Source organism: Bubalus bubalis, chromosome 5 (assembly GCF_019923935.1).
Source record: "Bubalus bubalis isolate 160015118507 breed Murrah chromosome 5, NDDB_SH_1, whole genome shotgun sequence".
NCBI lineage: Eukaryota > Metazoa > Chordata > Mammalia > Artiodactyla > Bovidae > Bubalus > Bubalus bubalis.
The window spans coordinates 89,693,053-89,715,940 of record NC_059161.1 but is presented as its reverse complement, the minus strand read 5'-3'; the positions used below and the strand labels follow the sequence as shown (position 1 = coordinate 89,715,940).

The window sequence follows — 22,888 nt, the reverse complement described above, 5'->3', positions numbered from 1 at the left end:
TAATAGAGCATATCCTTGCCAAGTATAATAAGAGAATAAGCCATGGAATTTTAGAATAGAAGGTCCTAGAAATAATTTCATCCAATCCTTAAATTTACTGTTGAGACACTTGAGATCTAGAAAGTTTCAAGAGAGTTTCTAAAATTGAGCTGGGATTAGAATCAAGATACCCAGATTTTTATTCACTATTCTAAATGATATAGATCTTTTCACTTTTGAAAGTAAATTTAAGGAGAAACCTACATTCACATTCCTATGCATTGTTTTATATGTATATATAGTTCATATGTTTATAACTGCTATTTTCTGCCATTTTCACTTAATATTATTTCATATGGAATTAAATTTTTATGAAACTTTGATGTGCTAAAGAGTATTTACTGTTTAATCTTCTCTCTCTCTCTTTTTTTTTAACCCTCCTTTTCCATCAGTCAGGTACTGTAGAGTCAGAAACAGACACACTCTGGTCTTTAGATGGGCTGAAGTGGAAATACAGGATGAGATTTTAATGTGTTTTAAAACAAAAGATGATATGCATTAAAAGGTTTTCAGAAACACGGATGTGAAGTGTATGGTCCTTTTTTCCCTATTTGTTTAAAATAGTAGTATAGAATTACATTTTGTTGATAGGTTATAGTTACCTATTTATTGTTTACCTTTTTGGCTTTTTCTTGCCCCTCAAATTACTTTAAATTTCCAGTTATTATTGGTATGCTGTGCTGTGCTTAGTTGCTCAGTTGTGTCTGATTCTTTGCGACCCCACGGGCTTTAGCCTGTATCATGCCAGGCTCCTCTGTCCGTGGGATTCTCCAGACAAGGATACTGGAGTGGGTTGCCATGCCCTCCTCCAGGGAATCTTTGCAACCCAGGGATCGAAACCAGGTCTCCCACATTGCAGGTGGATTCTTTACTGTCTGAGCCACCAGGGAAACCCAGAAATACTGGAGTGGGTGACCTATTCCTTCTCCAGGGAAACTTGCCAACCCAGGAATTGAACCAGGGTCTGCTGCATTACAGGTGGATTCTTTACCAGCTGAGCCACTAGGGAAGCCCTTATTACTGATATATAGAAGTACAATTGTTTTTAAAAAAAAAATAAGAAAAAAAAAAAACAGGCTTTTTTAAAGAGCAGTTTTAGGTTTATAACAAAATTGAGAGGGAGGTACATAGATTGCTCATATACCCCTGCTCCCACACATGCTTAGGTCTGTCCTGTTACCAGCATCATTAACCAGAATGCTTTTTTCTTTTAACCTACATTGATGCATCATAATCACCCAAAGTCCACAGTTTATCTTAGAGTTCACTCTTACAGGCTTGGACACATGTTTAAGGATATATATCTATAATTATAATGTCATATAGAGTATTTTCACTGCTATGGAAAATCTTTTGTGCTCTGCCTATGTACCACATTGCCTCACCTCCCCACCGGCAGCCACTGACTTTTTTAAACTGTCTCTAGGTTTGTCTGTTTCAGAATGTCATATAGTTGGCATTATACAAGTGAAATCTTTTCATGCAGATTGGCTTCTTTTGCTTAGTAATAGGCGTTTAAATATAGTTTTTTCATGTCTTTTCATCACTTGATAGCTAATTTTATTTTTAGTGCTAAGTAATACTGCATTAGGGCTTCCCAGGTGGCTAAGTGGTAAATAATCAGCTTGCCAGTGCAGGAGATGCAAGTCAGTCCCTGGGTGGGGAAGAGCCCCTGGAGGAGTGCATGGCAACCCTCTCCAGTATTCTTGCCTGGAGAATCCCATAGACAGGAGCTTGGTGGGCTACAGTCCATGGGGTTGCAAAGAGTCAGACGTGAGTGAGCACGCATGCAATATTGCCTTGTTTGGATGTACTGTAGTTTATCGTTTCACCTACTGAATGTTATTTTGATTGCTTTCAAATTTGGGCAGTTATGAACAAAGCTACTGTAAATATTCATGTGTAGATTTTTGTGTATATAGACATTTTCAACTCCTTTGAATACTAAGAAGCATGAATGCTGGATATTATGGTAAGAGTATGTTTGATTTTGTGAGAAACTGCCACATTCTCTCCCACGTGGCTGCACCAGTTTTCATTTCCACCAGCAGTGTATGGGTACCTGTTGCTCCACATACTTGCCAGCATTTGGTGGTGTTATACGATTGGTTTTTGTTTATTGACTTTGTATATTGAAGGATGAAGGAAAGGGTAGCACATTGAGTATCTTGCTAAAATCCCTTTATTAGTAGTTCTGATTGTATCCTAAAATTTTCAATATAGATGATTGTAACATCAATGAAAAAGACTTTTTATTGCTAACTTTTATGCCTTTTATTTTCTTTTTATTGGCTATTACATTATCCAATCCTTTGAACACCATATTGAATAGGAGCAGTAAGAGGGCAGTGGGGCAAGAAAAAGAAAGAAAAGCCGTAACTCTCTTCTCTATTCTTCCTCCCTCTGTTTCATGAGTGTCCAATATTGATAATGAATCGATCCTCTAATCAATATGAAATACCCTGTCTCTCTGGTAATGCTTCTTAAAAAGTCTTCTTAAAGTAATGTCTTAATGTCTGCTTTGCTAAAATTTATATAGTTTCTCCAGCTTTCTTATGATTAGTGTTCACATGCAATGTTTTTCTGTATTTTTATCTTTGACATAAATCTTTGTCTCTTGTAAGTAGTGTATAGTTAGGTGTGCTTGTTTTTTAACCTCTTACTATCTCTGCCTTTTAAATAAGGCGGTTAGACCATCAGTACTTAATGTTACTGGTATGGTTAGGTTTACATTTTCATCTGCTAGTTGTTTTTCCTCCTTTTTTGGAAAGGAGGTCTTTTGGATTGAGTATTCTTAAAATTCATATTTCTTCCACTATTTTTGTGTATACCTTTGTATTTTCTCAGTGGTTCCTCTAGGAATTATGATACGTGTTGTTAACTTTTTACACTGTACCATGAGTTAATACTGACAAAATAAAATCTGTATTTGACAACTCTGAACCTGAATTTGGTCATTTTTTTAGGGTGTCATCTCCACTTTTCGTTGCTATGTTAGCCCACTTAGTGAAATTCTGAATATGACAACAAAAATTTTATGGCAAAAATCACATTTCAGAAAAAGCAAAATCACATTTTGGTGATTTATTTTAAATTAAGGATATTTACTTCCACTCTCATTATCTTCATACTGAAGAAGTTCACCATTGCAACTCTTAGTAGCATGTGAGAGAGTCAGATATGGATAATAGGAAGCCAAAAGATCTGTGATAAATACTCTACATTATATTTTTTCCCCACAATTCAGAATTTTCAATCCTTAGAGCTGAATACAGAGACAAAGGATTATCTGCTCACCTTTGCTCTAGACTGAATCTGGTCCAGAGAAGCATTTCATGGTTGGGTCCAGGTTGTACTGGGGATTTTCTCACTGGGCTGCATCTGTGATTTTCTTAATGAGGTTTTTTTAGAGATAGACTACTTTGTCATGTGTGTCCATCTCCTTGACCCAAAAGGTATCTGTAATTAGAGTTAAAAATTTACTTTCCACATACATGTAAGTATTTATAGTTGTACAGTATAATGATTATCAGATCTCACAGTACTTTTTGAATATTTTTTATATTACTTTTGGAAAGTTTTTCTTAAAATGTCTTATTTGAGTTCTGAAGTTGGTATCTAGCCTTAGTAGCGTTTATTAAACTGTAAGATGCACCAAGAAACTCAGCATTCATATAGTAGTCAACTGAATGCTGGTGTTCACTTGTCGTAAACATCTGTTAAAACTTGTAATATATGAATAATGAAATCCATGTAATGTTGACTTTAAAAAGTTTGGGTTCATGCTATATAAAGAACATGAGTACAGTATCTTTTAAGATTTAAAATTCTAGTTCTGAACTTGGAAGGTGAAAACAGTTTCTCTTACCAAAAATATGTAACTGAAAAATTTTATATTATGCATATTTATATGTGTTTATATGCATATGTCTGTCAAAGGTAAATATTTGTAGAGCTCATATACTATTTGAAGAATTTGTTTAAGCCACATCTACATATTCTTTCATACACATGCTTAAGTTCAACTTAAAACCTTCCTTTTTTCTGTAGGTTAACTATTTTAAAGTGTTTCGAGATACAATGAGGAAGTGGCTCAGTGCCTCAGTCAGGGAGAATCCCAGTGACATCTGCAGTGGAGAATGATGTGGAGAATGGGAAGCAGAAGAGGCCAAGATTGGAAGAGCAGGTGGGGAGCAGGGCACTAGGTCAGACAGAATAAGAACACTGACGTGGAGCTGAAATGTTTTACATTGTGTCATTAGCACTTTAATATGTGATTGTACTTAACAGAATAAGAAATTGCTGATTAACTCACCTGTGCTATAAAGAGGAATTATATATTTATGTGAATAAAATAAGAGTCATGAAGGTGGTAGAGCTTTTTAGAACACTGATGAGAGAGAAGGCTGGTATTTTGTGTTTCACACACCTCAACTAGGCACCTTATGATGGGGCTTTACCTTTTTTCTTTTTTGGCTAGGGCCCTGCTGTGAGATAGTGTTTGGAATGAAATTCTGGAAGTATCATTTCTGATAATTAAAAAACATTTTTTTTTGCAGTAGGGGTTTTTAAAATTTATTTTTAATTGGAGTATGATTGCTTTACAGTGTTGTGTTGGTTTGTGCCATTCATCAACATGAATCAGCCATAGGTATGTGCAGTAAGAGATTTAAAGCAACTGTATTTTGAAATAGTTTCAAAATTAGAGAAAAATTATAAGAATAGTGTAAAGAATTTTTTACATTCTTCTTCCGTATTCATTTGGGCTTCCCTGGTGGTTCAGACAGTAAAGAATCTGCCTGCAGTGTAGGAGACTTGGTTTTGATCCTGGTGTTGGGAAGATTCCCTGGAAATGGAAACAACTACCAACTCTAGTACTCTGGCCTGGAGAATTCCATGGACAGAGGAGCCATATTCATTGATTTTGTTACATTTATGGTCCTCTGGATATTTTTTCCCTGAAAATTTTGAAAATGTTACAGATATCATACCCCTTTACTCCTAAATACATCAGCATATGTTTCCTAGAGCAAGGATATTCTTTTATAATCACAGTATAATGATCAAATTCAGCAAATTTAACATTAATACCGTACTCTTGTCTGTATTCTGCATTAAAGTTTTGCCAGTTTTCCCAGTAATGCCTTTTATAACACTTTCCTCCTCCCTCTGTCTAGGGTTCAGTCAGTATTGTGCAGTCCATTTAATTGTCACACTTCTACACCATGCTCAGCCTTTGTCTTTAGGCTAAGCACCTAAGAATATCCATGAAAAAAGGCTTAGCATCCATGAAAAAAGGCTTAGCACCAAAGAATTTTCAAGGAATGTTAAAATTAGAGTTTGTTATAAATCATTTGACTTTCTTTATAGTTCTCTTTTGGGGCTTGCTGCTGTATTTTAATGTTACCGCTTTGGCTTCTTGCCTCTAGCTCAGTTGCCAAGAAGAAACATTTAAACTATTCTAGTTTTCATTTTAAAATTGGATTGAGCTTGTTAAGGGGATTAGAAAGGACAACCCCGCCCCCCACCTCAAGATACCACTAGGATCAGTCTATTCATATGTAGTGGAACTAGAGCCAGAATGGGAACCTTTTACTTCTTTTTTTTTTTTTTTTTTTTTTTTTTTTACTTCTTGACTTGCTATCTTGAATGCTTATTGTAAAGTAAGTAATGAGTAAAAATCAGTATAGAGTTCATAAGCATCAGCCTTGGGGCTTACTAGACCTCTTTGAATCCCAGTGCATTACTAGCTGGGTAGTCTTGACCAGGTTCCTTAACCTTAGAGGAGAATTCAGGTAAAATGGGGATAATAATACCTACGTTCATGTGTTTTGGGGAACATTAGAGATAATGCATAATAGTGCCTGTCTGGCACTTAGTTGGTGCTCAAGAAATGATTTTTATGTTTTTATTATACTATAGAAAGACAGCTCTAGGAGGTATCTTAAAAATCACCCAGATAATGAAACCTGTTCAGAAAGGTTAAGTAATTGTGACTGCTTTATGAGAATGAAAGTGCCTTGAGAGTAGGGAATGTTGTATCTTTTACCATATGTTCTTTAGAGTGTATAGAGCACAGAGATGGACTTGGTAAATAGTGATTGTTTACATACATTTCAGACATCCAAATTCTAGACATACTTCAATGTCAGGTAAATTAACATTTTTATCTGGTTTAAGAGATTGATTGTTGATAAACCTTTGGAAGTCACATAGCTCTTAAAATATGCATTCAGGAAAAATGGTATTTCAGACTTGTCAGACTATCCATAGAAATGAAGCAGAAGTTTTAGGAATATATATTTGTGATTTCTAAATATTTATATTTAATACTAAGAGGATTTTCAACAAGCATAATTAGGCTGTTTTTCTGTAGCTTTTTAGCGTATGTCAGATTTCAAATGTCACTTCATAGGAAATTGCTTGTTTCTGCCATAACAGTTTTCTTCAGTCCTCATCTCTTTGCACACCAAAAATACTGCAACTACTGGACTCACTTTTAGTTTCTTATAGGGGACGCTTGTAACTCTTAAATAGATATTTCATGAGTTTGTTTTTTTTTTTTTTTTGTAGGGGTCTTTCAAAAAACAGAGAAAGCATTTATTTTACTTAATCTGTTTTTTAAGTTCATTCTATCTTACAGTTACCATATGGGTCCATTGGATCATTTTATAAATCTAATATGCATTTGGAGATATTACTGATCTTATTTTGTCTATATTTTGAAACATTTTGCTATTTCATCCAAGGAATTCATTATTCATTAGTTATTCTCAACTATGGGGGAAAAAGGCTGAAATGATAAGAAAGAGGAAGAATGATGGAATTACTTGAAGCTGAGGTTGGCAAACATTTTTGTAAAGCTTAAGATAGTATATATTCTAGGCTTTGTGCACTACAAATGGTCACTGTGACATGTTCTTTAAACAGCCCTTTAAACATGTAAACACTGCTTGGGTCAGGAGCTCACATTAGCTGATGGGCTGGGTTTGCATGTGGGCCTTGGTGCGCTAGTGCAGTGCCCCTCAGCCAGCCTCCATACCGTACTGCCCAGAGAATTACGTCAGCCTGCGCGAAGTATAAAGGGAGACTGGAGACACCATCTTCATTGTCTGCTTTTTGCTTTTATTGGACAGAATTAGGAATTAATAATTTTTTATGTTTTTAATGGCAAAGAGAACATTGAAAAGGAACAAATTTTACATTTATTGCATGAATCGGACAATAAATACAAAGAGGCAAATAGCAGCATTCTAGACTCTTATCATGATGGTGCAGTTGATCATATAAGTAAAATCTTAGGACTGAATCTTCTTAAATAAAAGAATGATGATCTCAGTGAATTTTCTTAACTAAAAAATTGATGATTGAACAGTATATTTCTAAGGACCAAAAGAAAATAGGATATTCTTACTCATTCAGTCATTCAGCAAGGAGGAATTAATCAGGTAGTATTTTGTGACAAAATCTTGGATGTGTGGTTTGAAGGATAGGTGCTGGTATTCTTTTATCTCTTACATTTGTGCTCCAAATTTGACTGAATACAGTTTGTAAGTGGACATTGCACCTGCTTTGGTTATGTTAATCACTTTGATGTTTGAGTTCCACACGAGTTAAGTGAGAAAATCCTTCTTGACTATATTTTTGCATGTGGTTCTCTACTGAGACATATGAAGATGTTCTGTTCTTAAACAAATTGTGCCAAGCGATGAAAAGTGGATACTGTATAATAATGTGGAACGGAAGAGATTGTGGGGCAAGTGAAATGAACCACCACCAAGCACATCAAAGGCCTACCTCCATCCAAAGGAGGTGATGTTGTATATATAGTGGGATTGGAAGGGAGTCCTCTATTATGAGCTTCTTCAGGAAAACCAAACAATTAATTCCAATGAGTACTGCTCCCAGTTAGAACAACTGAAAACAACACTGTATGTAAAGCGTATGGAATCTGTCAACAGAAGATGCATAATCTTCCATCAGGATAATAAGACCTCGTATTTTTTTGTTGACCAGGCAAAAACTGTTACAGCTTGGCTGGGAAGTTCTGGTTTATCCACCGTGTTCACAGACATTGCTCCTTCAGATTTCCATTTATTTCTGTCTTTACAAAATTCTCTTAATGGAAAAAATTTCAGTCCCCCCCCCCCCCTCCCCTGAAAGACTGTAAAAGGCATCTGGAATAGTTCCTTGCTCAAAAAGATAAAAAATTTCAGGAAGATGGAATTATGAAGTTGCCTGAAAAATGGTGGAAGGTACTGGGACAAAACAGTGAATACGTGGTTCAATAAAGCTCTTGGTGAAAATGAAAAATATATCTTCTATGTTTACTTAAAAATCTAAAGCAATTTTTTTGCCAATGCAATGCAAAGATGATGAGAAGATAATAAATGTAGAAATGAAATGTTAATTGGATTATTCTAAATGTTCATAAATCTAAAAATGACAGTGATTTAAAAATTAAAAATCAGAGAAGGTGGCTGTTCTTCAACAAATTATGAGTCATTAAAAATTTCAAGTATTGCACTTTCACAGTACAACTACTAGAAGAAGGACCAGAAGTAATGATAAGCTTGAACCTAACAGAGATGTGTTTAAAGTCAGGAGTCAGGTTTATAAATGGACATATTCCACATTTATTAGTGACACTTGATGAACAGTTGTATTCAAAGAATGTGGCTCATTTTGTTTTATTGTAACTTAAATACCAGGCACATGTGGGAAATCTGGAGTGTGTATTTGAGTTTGCTAAGTGCTTTGTTACTCATTGAAAATTCCAATAAAGTTGTTTTTTACTCTCTGTTCTTCCAAACATTTTTTGTGAAATGACTTAAAATGTATATATTTTTAAAAAGAGTCAATTAGACCCAGATAGTAAATGATGATGACTGCTTTTCCTTGTATACTAACAGTAAAACACTAGTTTCCTATATGATTTCTCCTCTTGAGTTACGCCTTGTTAGGTTAGTGAGGAGAATATTTTGAGAAACAGCCTTAAAAGATTTGTTGCTGCTTTTACTGTTGGAATGTTACTGAGGACTTTATGCAATGTATTTTTTTTTGAAGACCAGATGTTTTACTTTCCCTGCTGTTTTTGCTTTTTAATTTTTTATTATAAGACTCAGTGTCACTGATCATGTTTTTCTTTTGACTTTGGCTATCATGAATTCATACACAGAATTAAGCGCTCACTATTAGTTTGTATTTTATGTTCCAGTGTTTCTTCCCAGTATTTTATTTTATGGTTTGCAAACAAGAACTTTTGTACTTGGAGGGTATCAACTACTGTGTCAAACCCATTTTGAGAATAAAATCGACTAAAGGAATGGCTTAATTGCACAGTAGATTTCTTTGAAAATATTGATTAAAGATTATTGAAGACTTGGAGTTTTATTCCCCCCTCCCTTTACATTGTCTTGGTTCCAGAGAGCTTTAAAATGAAAAAGTCAGAATATTTCCTTGGCCCCAGTTTTTACAGTGGATCGTAGGCAGCTTTACTTAGGACCCCACTCATTTGCCGAGAGCTTGTGTATGATAAGAGATGGAGATTAGAGATGACAAGGCTTTCTGCTTGGGCACATCACTCCCTGGGTGATTATAACTAAGGCAAGTGTATTGAGTCATTTTCCTGAGCCTGATACACAGACAAATAGCAGTGCATTTTCTGGACTTAGCATGATTCTCATCTTAAAACAGTTAAAATGATGGCGAAGGGGATTCCAAAATTATCCCTCCATAAAAGCAACAACACGAATAACAACAAAAAACTGGCAGAAACTCTCAGAATCAACTTTTTCAGGCCCCTGGAAACTAACCAAAGGCTTGTCACAGCCAGAGGGACGTTTATTAAGAAAAAACACCAAATCTCTGTGAGAACAATAAGCTTTGTGGTGTTTTAATCCACCCTGATCTCAACGCTTTTTCCTCTGCTCAGTGGTAGCCTTGAAAGTAACAGACCATGTTCTTGGTATTGGTACTGATACCAGAAGGAGCAGAATGGATGTCATTCACAATTAATTGTAATTAACTTATTTAGTTATGTGATTCTTTGAAAGGCAGAATCAAAAGGTTTGCCTTTATGTCGTTTAACTTAGAACTCTTCCACTGCTAAAATGATTTCTTGCAAGGGTTGGTCAAAAATGTTTACAGGTAAATGTAATATTTGCATATATATTACAAATATTTACAGGTCATTGATGCCTGAGGAAGTGTCAACAGTTGGGGCAAACATCAGACTAACCAAGAAGTTTGGAAGGGAAGGCTGTGAATAAGATACTTAGGAAACAAGGGCTTTGAAATTCTCTGACCTGGGAATTCCTAGGAATCTAAATGACCACATGGGTGTCCAGGGCTATGCACATGCTTGGGAAAGATCTAAGAAGGTCCTAAGGTCTCACTGCTGGCCGACCTTGAAGGCATGAGTTTTGAAGCCATGTCTCAACATGTGGAGCCCACCTGCAAAACATTGGGAGAATTTGGTTCCAGGCTTCTAAGGCAATCTTCCCATTCACTAGCTGATCGTTAAGCTAATAAGGGACTTTAGTAGTCACAATGATAAAAAATAAAGACTTTATAGTATTAGTTCAGAAAAATCATTAAACAAGGAAACAGCTACAACAAAGTGGCAATAAACCTTAAGGAGTGAAACATCTAATTGCTAGAGTTGTCGATTATTCAATGTCTAGTTTTCAACAAAAAGCTATGAAGCATACAAGAAGCTAGCCCCTTTCACAGAAGAAATGACTAGAAACTGTCTAGGAAATAGAGACATTGGACATAATAGTCAAAGACTTTAAGGAAATTTCTCAGACATGCTCAGAGAGCTAAAGGAAACCAGGAGAATGATATATCATCAAACAAGAAGTAAAAATTGAAAAAAATTTTAAAGGAAGTAAACTATGGAGTGGAAAAGTACAGTAATGGAAATGAAAAATTGACTAGAGGGTTTTAGTAGCAGATTTGAATAGGCCCCCCAAAATCAGTGAATTTGAAAATAGGTAAAATATCAGGTTCGAAGAGCTGAAAGAAGAATGAAAAATGAACAGAGCTTTAGAGACCTGTGAGACACCGTCAAGCGTGTCAGTGTTGGGTGTCCCAGAGGAGGAGGAGAGAAGGGGTGGAAAGAATACTTGAAGAAATATTGCCCTAAAACAGATTTGATGAAAGCTTTAATCTACACTTAAGTAGCTCAGCAAACTCAAGTAGGCTTAGCTTTAGAACATATTAAACTGACTAGAGAAGCAACTCATCATGTACGGGGGTCCTTATTAAGTTACAGCTGATTTCTCATCAGAAACATTGAGTCCAGAGGAGTAGGCTGACATATTACAAGTACTGAAAAAAGGTCAATCGAGAATTCTGTAGCCATCAGAAATGAAGGTGAAATAAAGATATTCCCAGATAAACAGAAATTGAGAGAATCATGACTAGAGGACTAACCCTACAGGAAATGCCAAAGGGGGACCTTCAAGCTGAAATGAGACCTGAGACAAAAATCAGATACATGTTAAGTAAAAACAGGTAAAGGTAACTACACAGGTAATTATAGAAGTCAGTATTAATACATACTTTGTAACTCTGCTCTTCCTGTTTGATATAAAAGACAGTGACATAAAACATTGTCTGCTTCTTGATATAGTGGGCTTCTCTGGTAACTCTGGTAAAGAACCTGCCTGCCAGTGCAGGAGAATGTGGATTCATTGTATGGGTTGGGAAGATCCCCTGGAGAAGGAAATGACGACCCACTCCAGTATTCTTGCCTGGGAAATCTCATGGACGGAGGAGCCTGATGGGCTGTAGTCAATGGGGTCACAAAAGAGTTGGACATGACTTAACTAACAACACCACAACATAGTCATACTATGTATGAAGATGTAATTAGTGACAATAAACAACATAAGGAAGAGAAGCAGTTACATAGGAGCGAAGTTTTTGTATACTGAATTTTGTATACTGAAATTAAACTATTTTGTATACTGAAATTTAAATTTTGTATACTGAAACTGATATTAATCCAAATTAGAGTTATAAATTAAGATGTTAATTGTAATTGTAGTGCAATCATTTAAAGAATATAATAAAAATTATGATAAAATGGTATACTGGCAAGTATCTATTTAACACAAAATTCAACTCTCCAACTAAAAGGCATAGATTTACAGAATGGATTAAAAGACATGATTCAGCTATTGATTCAGAGAGAGAAATGGGTTGGAAGTAAAGGATGAAAAAATATATATGCAAACTGAAATCAAAAAGGGTCAGTCTTTCAAAAAGATGTAACAGTTGCAAACTTGTGTGCACCTAAAAGAGCCTTGGAATACATAAATCAGGTATTGACAGAGTGGAAAAGAGAAATAATCAGTTCAGCAGTAATTGAGAACGTCAGTACCTTACTTTAAATATGGACAGAACAGCTAGACAGATCATCAAAGAAATCGAAGACTTGAACAACACTATAAACTTGATTAGACGTAGCAGAACATTCTGTTCAATAGCAGGAGAACAGGCATTCTTCTCAAGTGCCCATGGAACATTTCCTTGACACATTAGGCCACAAAACAAATCTTAGTATATTTTAAAAGATTGCAGAGTATGTTCTCAGACCACATCGATAGAAATAACAGAAATAAACCTGGAAAATGTATAAATATGAGGAAATTAAGAAAAATAAAATACTGAAAATATCTTCAACCAGTCGCATTTAGTGAAGTGTGTGTATGTATTTTTAAAGCACAGAAACATACGGTTGCAAGTTTTTATATTCATATACCTGAAAATTTAAGAAGAGATTTGATACTTTGAGTGTTCTGGTTATTAGGAATGCATGTTGTCCCAGATTTTTGTTCTGTAGTATTAGTTTAGACATTTTATAGTCCTGTTAAAAGAGCAGATAAACCACTAATCTATTCATTGTATTTTTTTCTTCTTTCATGATTGTTTTATATGGACTAATAAAACTGACCTATATTTTTTCATGTTTAAGTTAGCTGACACTTAGAGGATCAGGTATATCAGATACACTGTTTTATGTATTTATGATTATATATATATATACACTTATAAATGATATATTGTACAGTGGAAAATTATTATTTTCTGAATAAGTTGCAAATTTTTTTATTGCCTATTTGATAATAGATCCTCAGGTGTTGAGTGGGGTGAGTCATGACATGTAGTAAAATATGCCATGTCGTTGATAATGGCAATTGAGAGCTCTTTCTTTGTATAATAATCAGAAAATATTAAAACTAATTCTAAAAATCTTTTAAGATATCCTTTCGTCACAGCATTGAGAATTTTTTTATCTAATTCTCATTTATTTTTGTCTTACTCTCTTAATTTCCATTTCTAGCTGTAATAATTTTATAAGTTTTTAGAAAAATAACAGCTGTTTTTCTGGTGGGGAAAATTTCAGTTTTCTTAATATGGTAAGAACTAGGCATCCTTTTGGGCTTCTCTGGTGGCTCGAATGGTAAAGAATTTGCCTGCAGTGTAGGAGACCCAGGTTCTATTCTTAGGTGGAGAAGATCCCTTGAAGGAGGGCATGGCAACCCATTCCAGTATTCTTGCCTGGAGGATCCCATGGACAGAGGAGCCTGGTGTTGGTCTACGATGCATGGGGTTACAAAGAGTCGGATACAACTGAACAACTAACACACACACAGGCATCCTTTTACATTTATCTGAGAAAAGACAAACTTTCAGGTGACAGAACTTCTTAGTGCATATAAATCAGCAGTTCTTTACATCTTTAGGAAGGAATTTATATATGTACAAGTTAAGTTTGAAACATGTGGCACATGTTAATTTCTTTCAGGAGAAGGAAGCCAACACCCGTTTGGAACCATGAATATTGTCCGAACTCCGTCTGTTGCTCAGATTGGGATTTCAGTGGAGTTGTTGGACAGTCTGGCTCAGCAGACTCCTGTGGGTAATGCTGCTGTGTCCTCAGTTGACTCATTCACTCAGGTAATGGAATGCACCTTTCATTTTCTAAAATAGTTTACAAAATCACATTCTGTACTTCATAAAACAGCCTGTGGTAGAATTCATGTAAAAATGAAGGTAAACACATATGACATAAATTACTGGCTTCCATGAATATTTTCAGTTTGTCTCCTTTCTATATAAGTATTTTAAAATTCATAAATGCTTTGATGATACTTAGTTTTTACAGTGATAAAATAGCTCAAAGTGATTTTTTTAAATGAGTTTAAATATTAACTTTTCCCCCCGTTTCCTCCCACAATTAATATGCTAGGCTGTGGGTATATAGTTTTGAACCTGATAATAAGCAAGATTCTGGTCCTCATGTTGCTTAAAATCACATAATTTCATAAGGGTTGACTTTTATTCTATAAGGCAAAGGCCTGAAGGGGAGAATGGTTGAGGCAGAGTTATAGCTAATACAAAGGCCCAGTGGTAGAAGTCTGTTATGTTTGAAAAATAAAGTGAAACTTTGTGGCTGGAGTAGAGTGAGCAAGGGAGAGAGATGGGAGATGAAGTTGGAGATTATGGGGAAACCGCTCCCCCATAATGAGATTCCATATATGAAATCTCGTTACGGGGAAGCAGCTCCCCCATAATGAGATTCCATATATGAAATCTCATTGGCTTTTGTAGGGACTTTGGCTTAAGTTCTTTTTGGAGGACAAAACAAAGTTTTGAGCAGGGGAGTAATATGATCTAACTTACATTTTTAAAGGATCACTTTTGCATCTTTGGAGAGAAACTGTAATGAGGCAAAGATGGAAGGAGAAAGAGCGGTTAGGAGTCTCTTGCGAAAATCTCAGAGTTTAATGGGGGAGTACAAATGGAGGTGGTGAAAAGTAGTTGATATCTCTTATTGAGGTAATTTGAATATGGAGCCAATGCAGTCTCACAGTGTAAAGCACATGTAAAGTCTGAGATAGAGACATCAACTGTGGCTCTAAGGATGCTGGTTCCAGGAGCTGGAACACAGGAATGTTGTGCAAAGAACAAGTATGGGCTGGGAGTGGAATCAGGAGTTGAGTTTTGGTTGTACTGTGTTTGGGATGCCTATTAGATAGATAGCTGGAGGTGGCAGGTTCATGAGATAAAAATTTGGGTGCCCTCAGTGTAGAGGTGGTATTTAAAGTTGTAGAGGAAATGTGATCACTGAGAAATAACTATAAACAGAAAAATTGGCCAGTGACAGAGCTTGAGGCCATTTCAAAGTTGAGATGCTTAAGAGATCAGGAGGAATAAAAGGAAAGGAACACCCAAAGTAGGAAGAAACCCCCCAAGATGGTATTTTGGAAGAGAAGTACTTTTTTTTTTACCTCTTTAAATTATTAAGATATGATAGCACATTTACAGGAGATTTGGAAAATACAAATAACAAAGTTATATATATTTCTACTATATATTACAGTTATTTTTTTAAGTAGATAAAAGATTTTTAGTTGGGGTTTCAATATCAAACTCAAAACTTAGTAGAATGAATATACAGAGAAGTAGAAGGATACGGTAGACCTGAAAAACACGATGAACCAATTCAACATAAGATATATACAATTTTCAAGACTGGTTTTTAAGAAGAAGTGATCAGTAGTATTGACTACCTACGGATGAAGTAAGTGAAGGCTAAGAATTAACTATGGGACTTGGCAAGGTAGAAGTCATTAAAGACTTTGACAAGAATTCACAGAGGTGGAAAGGGAGTTTGGAGTGAGGTTGAGTGACTTGGAGAAGAGGAAATGGAGATAGTGACCATAGATGACCCTTGGTGAGTGTTGTTACAAAGGACAGCAGATGGGTGGTCTGGTTGCTTGAGGGCTGTGGGGACAAGGAAATTTTTTTTTTTCTGTTTTTAATAGGAGATACTATATCATGTTTGACAGCAGTAAAGCATTTGTGAGAGAAAAATTGATGATGCAGGAGAGTGGGGAGACTTGTGAAAGTGGTATCCTTGAGTAGGAAGTAGACTGTATTAGGAAGTAATAGAAAGGATAACGGGCAATGTTTACAGTATGAATAGAGCCGCAGCAGGTTAGTAAACGAGCTGAAGAGAACTTGTGCAGGTTCTCTCTCGACTCCTTCTCTAGTGAAATAGGAAGCAAGATCATCAGCTAAGATTGAGGGGAAAGGAAATACTGGAAATGTAAACCAGAGGCTTCCCTGATGGCTCAGATGGTGAAAAATCCACCTGCAATGGCTTCAATCCCTAGGTTGGGAAGATCTCCTGGAGGAGGGCATGGAAACCCACTCCACTACAGTCTAAACCAAAAGGATTGTTAAATAAGTCCTCTAGGAGAGGAGGAGCATGAATGGACTAGGGAAACCTCTGGGCTTGCTGGACAGCATACTTTTAAGAACTGTGGCTGTGAATTTAAGAGCCAACTTGTCATGCACTCTCTGGAGAATGGGCCAGATTAAGAATGACAGAGTCTGGGTTTTAAAATTTTTGTCAGTAATTTAAAAATAAACTGTGCTGAAAAAAGCAAGTTACGAAGCAATACTCAACAGTTATTCCATATAGATTGTATGTGAAAAATGTCTGGAAAATACATGCCAAAGTGATGTTATCCCTTGAGAGGGGCAGAAAGACATTTTAACTCTATAATAAATTATTTGACCTTTTTATTAAACATATGTATTTTTTATGAAATATTTTAATATACAGAAAAGTACATCCCACAGATATTTATTGTGTACATTTTGTGTGCCAGGCATTTTTAAAGAACAAATAGATAAAAACAGGTATCAAAATAAAATAGTACCTGACCTTGTAGGGCTCACTTTATAGTGGGGCATATTTGAAGACTTCCATGTATCTTCCTTGGAGAAGGCAATGGCACCCCACTCCAGTACTCTTGCTTGGAAAATCCCATGGATGGAGGAGCTTGGTAGGCTGCAGTCCATGGGGTCGCTAAGAGTCGGACACGACTGAGTGACTTCCCTTTCACTTTTCACTTTCATGCATTGGAGAAGGAAATGGCAACCCACTCCAGTGTTCTTGCCTGGGGAATCCCAGGGATGGGGGAGCCTGGTGGGCTGCTGTCTTTGGGGTCGCACAGAGTCGGACACGACTGAAGTGACTTAGCATAGCATTAGCATGTATCTTCCTGGGCTTCCCTAATGGCTCAAAAGGTAAAGAATCTGCCTGCAATGCAGCAGACCCAGGTTCTTTACCTGGATTGGAAAGATCCCCTGGAGAAGGAAATGGCCACCCACTCCCTTATTCTTGCCTGGGAAATCCCATGGACAGAGGAGCCTGGCGGGCTACAGTCCATGGGATCGCAGTTGGACTGGACTAAGGGCTCACACATGCACACAGTCTTCCACTTAGATTTAACTGATACATTTTGCTATATTTTATACTAGTTAAAAAATTATATAAAGTGTTACAATCCACTGCTCTCTGCTTCTCTTTTTCTCTGTCCAAGTAGCTACTCTTCTAACTTTATGTATCCTATTTCAGTACTTTAAAAAAAATTTTTTTTTTTTTCACAAAATATGTATAGTACAATTGTATGTAATTTATGCCTTTAGTTGTTCTTACTTGATTTTAGTTTTTATCAGTAGCACATGATTGAAAAAGTCAGTTTTACATGCAAAACAGCTGTTCTCTATTGTACCTCTTAATATTCTGCTCTTATTCTACTCCTCAGCAGCAGTCACTTTCAGTGTCCCACTTTTTTCCCCTTCTTGTATTTACGTCCATGTGTCAGAAGAAACTTGTTGAGTCTTTATTGATTTATTTGTTATAGGTATTTTCCATTGACTTATCAGTACATAACATGATTTAAGGGCTTCCCTGGTAGCTCAGATGGCAAAGAATCCGCCTGCAATGCAGGAGACCTGGGTTTGATCCCTGGGTTGGGAAGATCCCCTGGAGAAGGGAATGGCAACCCATTCCAGTATTCCTGCCTGGAGAATCCCAGGGACAGAGGAGCCTGGTTGTCTACAGTCCGTGGGGTCGCAGAGTCGGACACAACTGAGTGACTGAGGATAAGCACAAGCCCAACATGGTTTAGCTCTCTTAATCTTCTGCTCCCCAGCATATACAGGTATCTTTTCTCCCCTCCTTTCCAATATAGATCTTCAGGATTCCAAATTTTCAGTATTATGACCTGGTAAATATTTTTCAGAGCTGAGCCATGTGTTATGAGTTTATGGTTATATTTCTTGTTCTATATAACTTTTTATTTTTCTTGGTTAATAAATTCCTCATTTTTTCGTTTGCATGGATTTCTGTGTTTCCATTAATAATTTATGCCCAAACTCTTCCAAGTATAAATTCCCTTATCTTTATATATATTTATAGCAATTTAAAATTTATCTTGGAAACATTCCTCTTGGAACTCTTTATTTTAAAGCAAATACATCTTAAAAATTTTTTTTTATTTATTCATCTTGGACCGTGCTGGATCTTTGTTGCTGAGCAGGCTTTTCTGTAGTTGCAGCTCATGGGCTTCTTATTGTGGGGCCTCTCTTGTTGCGGAGCACAGGCTCTAGGGCTTGCAGGCTTCAGTAGTTGCAGATTGTGGGCTCCGTTGCAGCGTAGTTGCTCTGCGGCATGTGGCATCTTCCCAGATCAGAGATTGAACCCATGTCTCCTGCATTGGCAGGTGGACTCTTTACTACTGAACCAGGGAAGCCCAGTCCCTATTTTTAAATTAATTAATTTGACTGTGTCTGGTCTTAGTTGTGGCCTGTGGGATCTTCCTTGCAACCTGTGGGATCTCCTGCTGAGACTTGCAGGCTCAGTAGTCGTGGTTCGTGGGCTTAATTGCTTGGCATTGGGATCTTAGTTTCCCGGCCAGGGATTGAACCTGTGTCTCTTGCATTGCAAGGTGGATTCCTCACCACTGGACCTCCAGGGAAGTCCCTACATACATTTTTTTTTTTTTAATTGAGTAATAGCATCTTTGTGGTATGTCATGTGTCACATATACTTATGTTTGTTTCTGGGCTCTCTCTCTCCATTTTATTCCAGTTAATTTGCCTGTCCCTTTGCCGGTTATATCTGGTAGGCCAAGACCCTCCTCCTAATCATCAAAACAGGCCTGAGTATTTTTCATAATAATTTTAGCATCAGCTTGTCAAGTGCCATGAAATATCTTGTTGGAATGTAGTTGAAAATGACGTTGGATTTATAGGTTTTAATGTGCCTTTATTACATTATGTTTTCCCATTCATGAACACATGATGTCTTTCCACTCAATGTGGTAAAAAAAAAGTCCTTTGATTGGTTTTCTTTCTTCTTGGTCAATACACTCTTAAAATATTTCTCACAAATATCTTACTGTCAGCTTGTCTTAGCATTTCCTGTAGGTATCTTATAGACTTGCTGTCATGAGTTGGCTCTTCTTAAAGTTACATTTAAAATTTTTTGTTGCTTGTGTGGAGGGTTGCTGTTGGTTTTATTTCTCTTGATACTGAACTTTTAGTACATGCTCTTACTGAACTCTCATATTGGTTCAAGTACCTTAACAGAGTCTCTTGGGTTAAATTATCTCTATATTATTAAATAAAAAACCATGTTAGCATGTTTCTTCTCATGTAGAAAAGAGACAGCAAGAATCTTCATGGCTAGTTTTGTGTTTCTGAGAAAGTGATGTTGGAAGATTATTTTTGAGTGAATAAAAGGTATTACTATTGTTAGTAGTTCATTAATTTTGGGTTTAGTGCTTAAACCCATTTGATGCTCAAGAAATGTAAATCCGTGTGCTTCTGGCTTCTACCAAGGAGACCTGGAAGGTGGTAATGGATTTGCCCATTTGAGGGTCAGTGAGAGCAAACAGGCCAGGAGATAGAAGTGGAATAGTATCGTCTTTGTAATTGATGGCAAGTAACCAGTTGCTCCTTTTTTATACTTTTAAAAAATTTTTCTGGGAAGAAAAAGACTTTTTAAATATGGTTACTATTTTGGATGAGGAAACGGGTTGATTTGACCAGGGTGGTATTTGAGGAGAAGGGAATCTCCAGAGGTGGAGATAAAAGAAGATATTTTGAAGGAAAAAAATTTTATCTTTTTTTTTTTTAAATAAAATGAATTTGTTAGAAACTTAAAAATGGTTGAAAGTCATAGAAATTCTTTGAGATATAAAGATAGTACTAAAGGCAGATGGTTACGCTTTTGTGCCCTAATGTCATTTTATGACTTCCCTTAGTGGTCAGCATTAGACTTAGAACTCTTAGTTCTTAAACCAAGTGACTGCAACAACATTTCAAATTAAAAATATTAGAGTTTAGTATTTTAAAATATTTTGGTATTTAATACAACCCATTAATCTATTTATTATTAACTTTTAGTTCACACAAAAGATGCTGGACAACTTCTACAATTTTGCTTCATCATTTGCTGTCTCTCAGGCCCAGATGACACCAAGTCCATCTGAAATGTTCATTCCAGCAAATGTGGTTCTGAAATGGTATGGGGCATTAAGTAGCTCTCATATTAAGGCTTTGAGTAACCATATATATATTTTGCTTGTGAATGTATTTCTTCTTTGACGTTTAAACATTTTCTTTTATAGTGGATATCAGCCTACATTAACATTTGCATGCCATTAAATAGTATGTACTTAGAGTTCAGATTAGGAACAATTTCTGCCCCAAATAATACTCTGTTATATAGTAGCCATCTTGGGTTTTTATAGACAAGGAAATACAGTTGCTTATGTTTTAGGGACCACAATTAAGGTCTGTATCTTTTATATATATATTATATATATATATATGCTTGAATTTTAAGTACCATATATGAGGCTTGAAATATCAATGAAAACTTTTTTTCCTAAATTTAGAAAGTCTTGATCTAAAATAAACATATATAAGACATCAGAGTGTCTTACCCTGTACATGAGTGTCTGTGTAAGTGTCTGTACCCTGTACATGAATGATTAATAAATCTGTTTCTCCAGCTTTTCTCTGTTTCTCTTCTATAGATGTTTCTTTTCACTTTGAATATCCCAGTGTTAGGGAGGTACATAAGGAGACTGTTGAAAAGTGGTAGCATGGTGTAGCATGGACTGGTCTGGAATATATTAGATTTGAGCTTTTTTATCATGTAGCTGTGTGACCTTGAGCAAATCACTCTCATCTGTGAAATGAGGGTGGGGGAGTTAGATTTCATTTTTTCTTAGGTCACTTCTAGCTCTCAGATTTGCTGAAGATAATAAAACGTATTATGATGTGTGCTTTGTGATTACAGCCAGGTAAATCACTATGCTTGCTGTCTTCTTATACATTAATAATTAAGCTCCCAAATTAACTTTTTAACTTTCTAGGTTCTTAATCTTGGCTTTTTAGAAGTGACATGTAAAGTTATATGCTTTTTGATGAGTTATTTGTCAGGTTATGAAAGATTCTAATTAAATTTCTTATAAAGATGTTTTTTCTTTTGTAGGTATGAAAACTTTCAAAGACGACTAGCACAGAACCCTCTCTTTTGGAAAACATAATTTGAATAAAATAATTTTTAATGGATTCTAAAATTTGTCATGTTTTGAAGATAATGACTATTTGAAAGCATGAAGTCAAAAGGATCAATGAAGCCTAAATTTAAAAACTGCTTAGTGACTATGAAGTTTAATTAAGATCTTTATAAAAAATTAAAAACATTAAAAAATGAAAACATGTTCATCATTAATGACTCTTTTCCCTTAAGCTTAAAATATTCAAGAGGTAAAACATTTTGTTTGGGCTATGATTCATGTTTTACTTAAAAATAAAGCATATTCACAATAGCGTACCAAATGCATTGCATTTATAATCTTTCATTTATATTTACAGTGGAATTTGCTAGAATAATGAAAATCAAACATATCAAAATTTGGAGATTTTTGGAAAAACATATCCATTATACATTTTTACATATGGAGAAATTATTTTCAGTTAGTATTTCTCAAAAGTTTTTTCAGGGGCATTCCCTGGCAGTTCAGTGGTTAGTACTAGGAGCCTTCACTTCTGTGGCCTGGAGTTCAATCCCTGGTCTGGGAACTAAGATCCTATAAGCCTCATGGTGCAGCCAAAAACAAAGTTTTCAGTTAACAAATTGGTTGTCACTTTTTATATCAGCAAATTCATACATTTTAAACAAAATTCCCATAATTATTGTTGTTCAGGTTAGTATTGATAATGTTGTTAGGCACTTTTGTATAGAATATAGGATTTATTGCTTTTATGTATGAAGTTAAAGCCTTTGTGTCTCATTCAGAGGCAGACCTTTGACTTATACTGGTGATTCCCATTGACCAAATACCACCAGGATCTCACCTGTCTGGTGATCTTTTTAGAGATATAACAGTAAGTATTAACTAAATACAAACTATTCCTTGGCTTGCCAAGAGGACATAGATGTGATTGTCCATGACAGCCCTGGGTAGTGTATTTAAATTGGTTTGTTGGGCTTTCACAGCACAGCATTAGGCAAAACTTGGATTACTTTTCTGATTGTATTGTTCTTGCTGTTGGAGTAGGTAGTCATACCCAGTTTGGGTGTAGTGTTGTTAGTTGCTCAGTTGTGTCCAACTCTTTGTGACCCCATGGACGGTAGCCTTTGTTCATGGGATTCTCCAGGCAGGAATACTGGAGTGGGTTGCCATTTCCTTCTCCATGGGATCTTCCCAACCCAAGGATCAAACCCAGATCTCCCACATTGCAGGCAGATTCTTACACCATCTGAGTTATCAGGGAAGCCCCAAAAGAATACTGGGGTGGGTTGCCATTTCCTCTTCCAGGAGATCTTCCCAACCAAGGGATTAAACCTGTGTCTCTTGTCTCTCCTGCATTGGCAGGTAAACTGTTTACCTGTAAGAGGTGGGCAAAAGCCTGATATTGATGTTGCAATTCCGGGTGAGTTACAGATAATATCAGA

At 36.0% G+C, this 22,888-nt stretch overlaps 1 protein-coding gene across 1 annotated transcript in view; it reads left to right on the top strand.

Annotated features, from left to right (window-relative positions):
- The window catches only part of HIKESHI (heat shock protein nuclear import factor hikeshi), a 36,761-nt gene extending 15,263 nt beyond the window's left edge, over nt 1–21,498 (top strand). Inside the window, exons 3-5 of the mRNA XM_006067327.3 lie at nt 13,859–14,010; nt 20,323–20,441; nt 21,419–21,498. Coding sequence (XP_006067389.1) covers nt 13,859–14,010; nt 20,323–20,441; nt 21,419–21,473 — 326 coding nt within the window. The 3' untranslated portion in view covers nt 21,474–21,498. The remainder of the gene's footprint in view (nt 1–13,858; nt 14,011–20,322; nt 20,442–21,418) is intronic.
- The last annotated feature ends 1,390 nt before the right edge of the window (nt 21,499–22,888 follow it).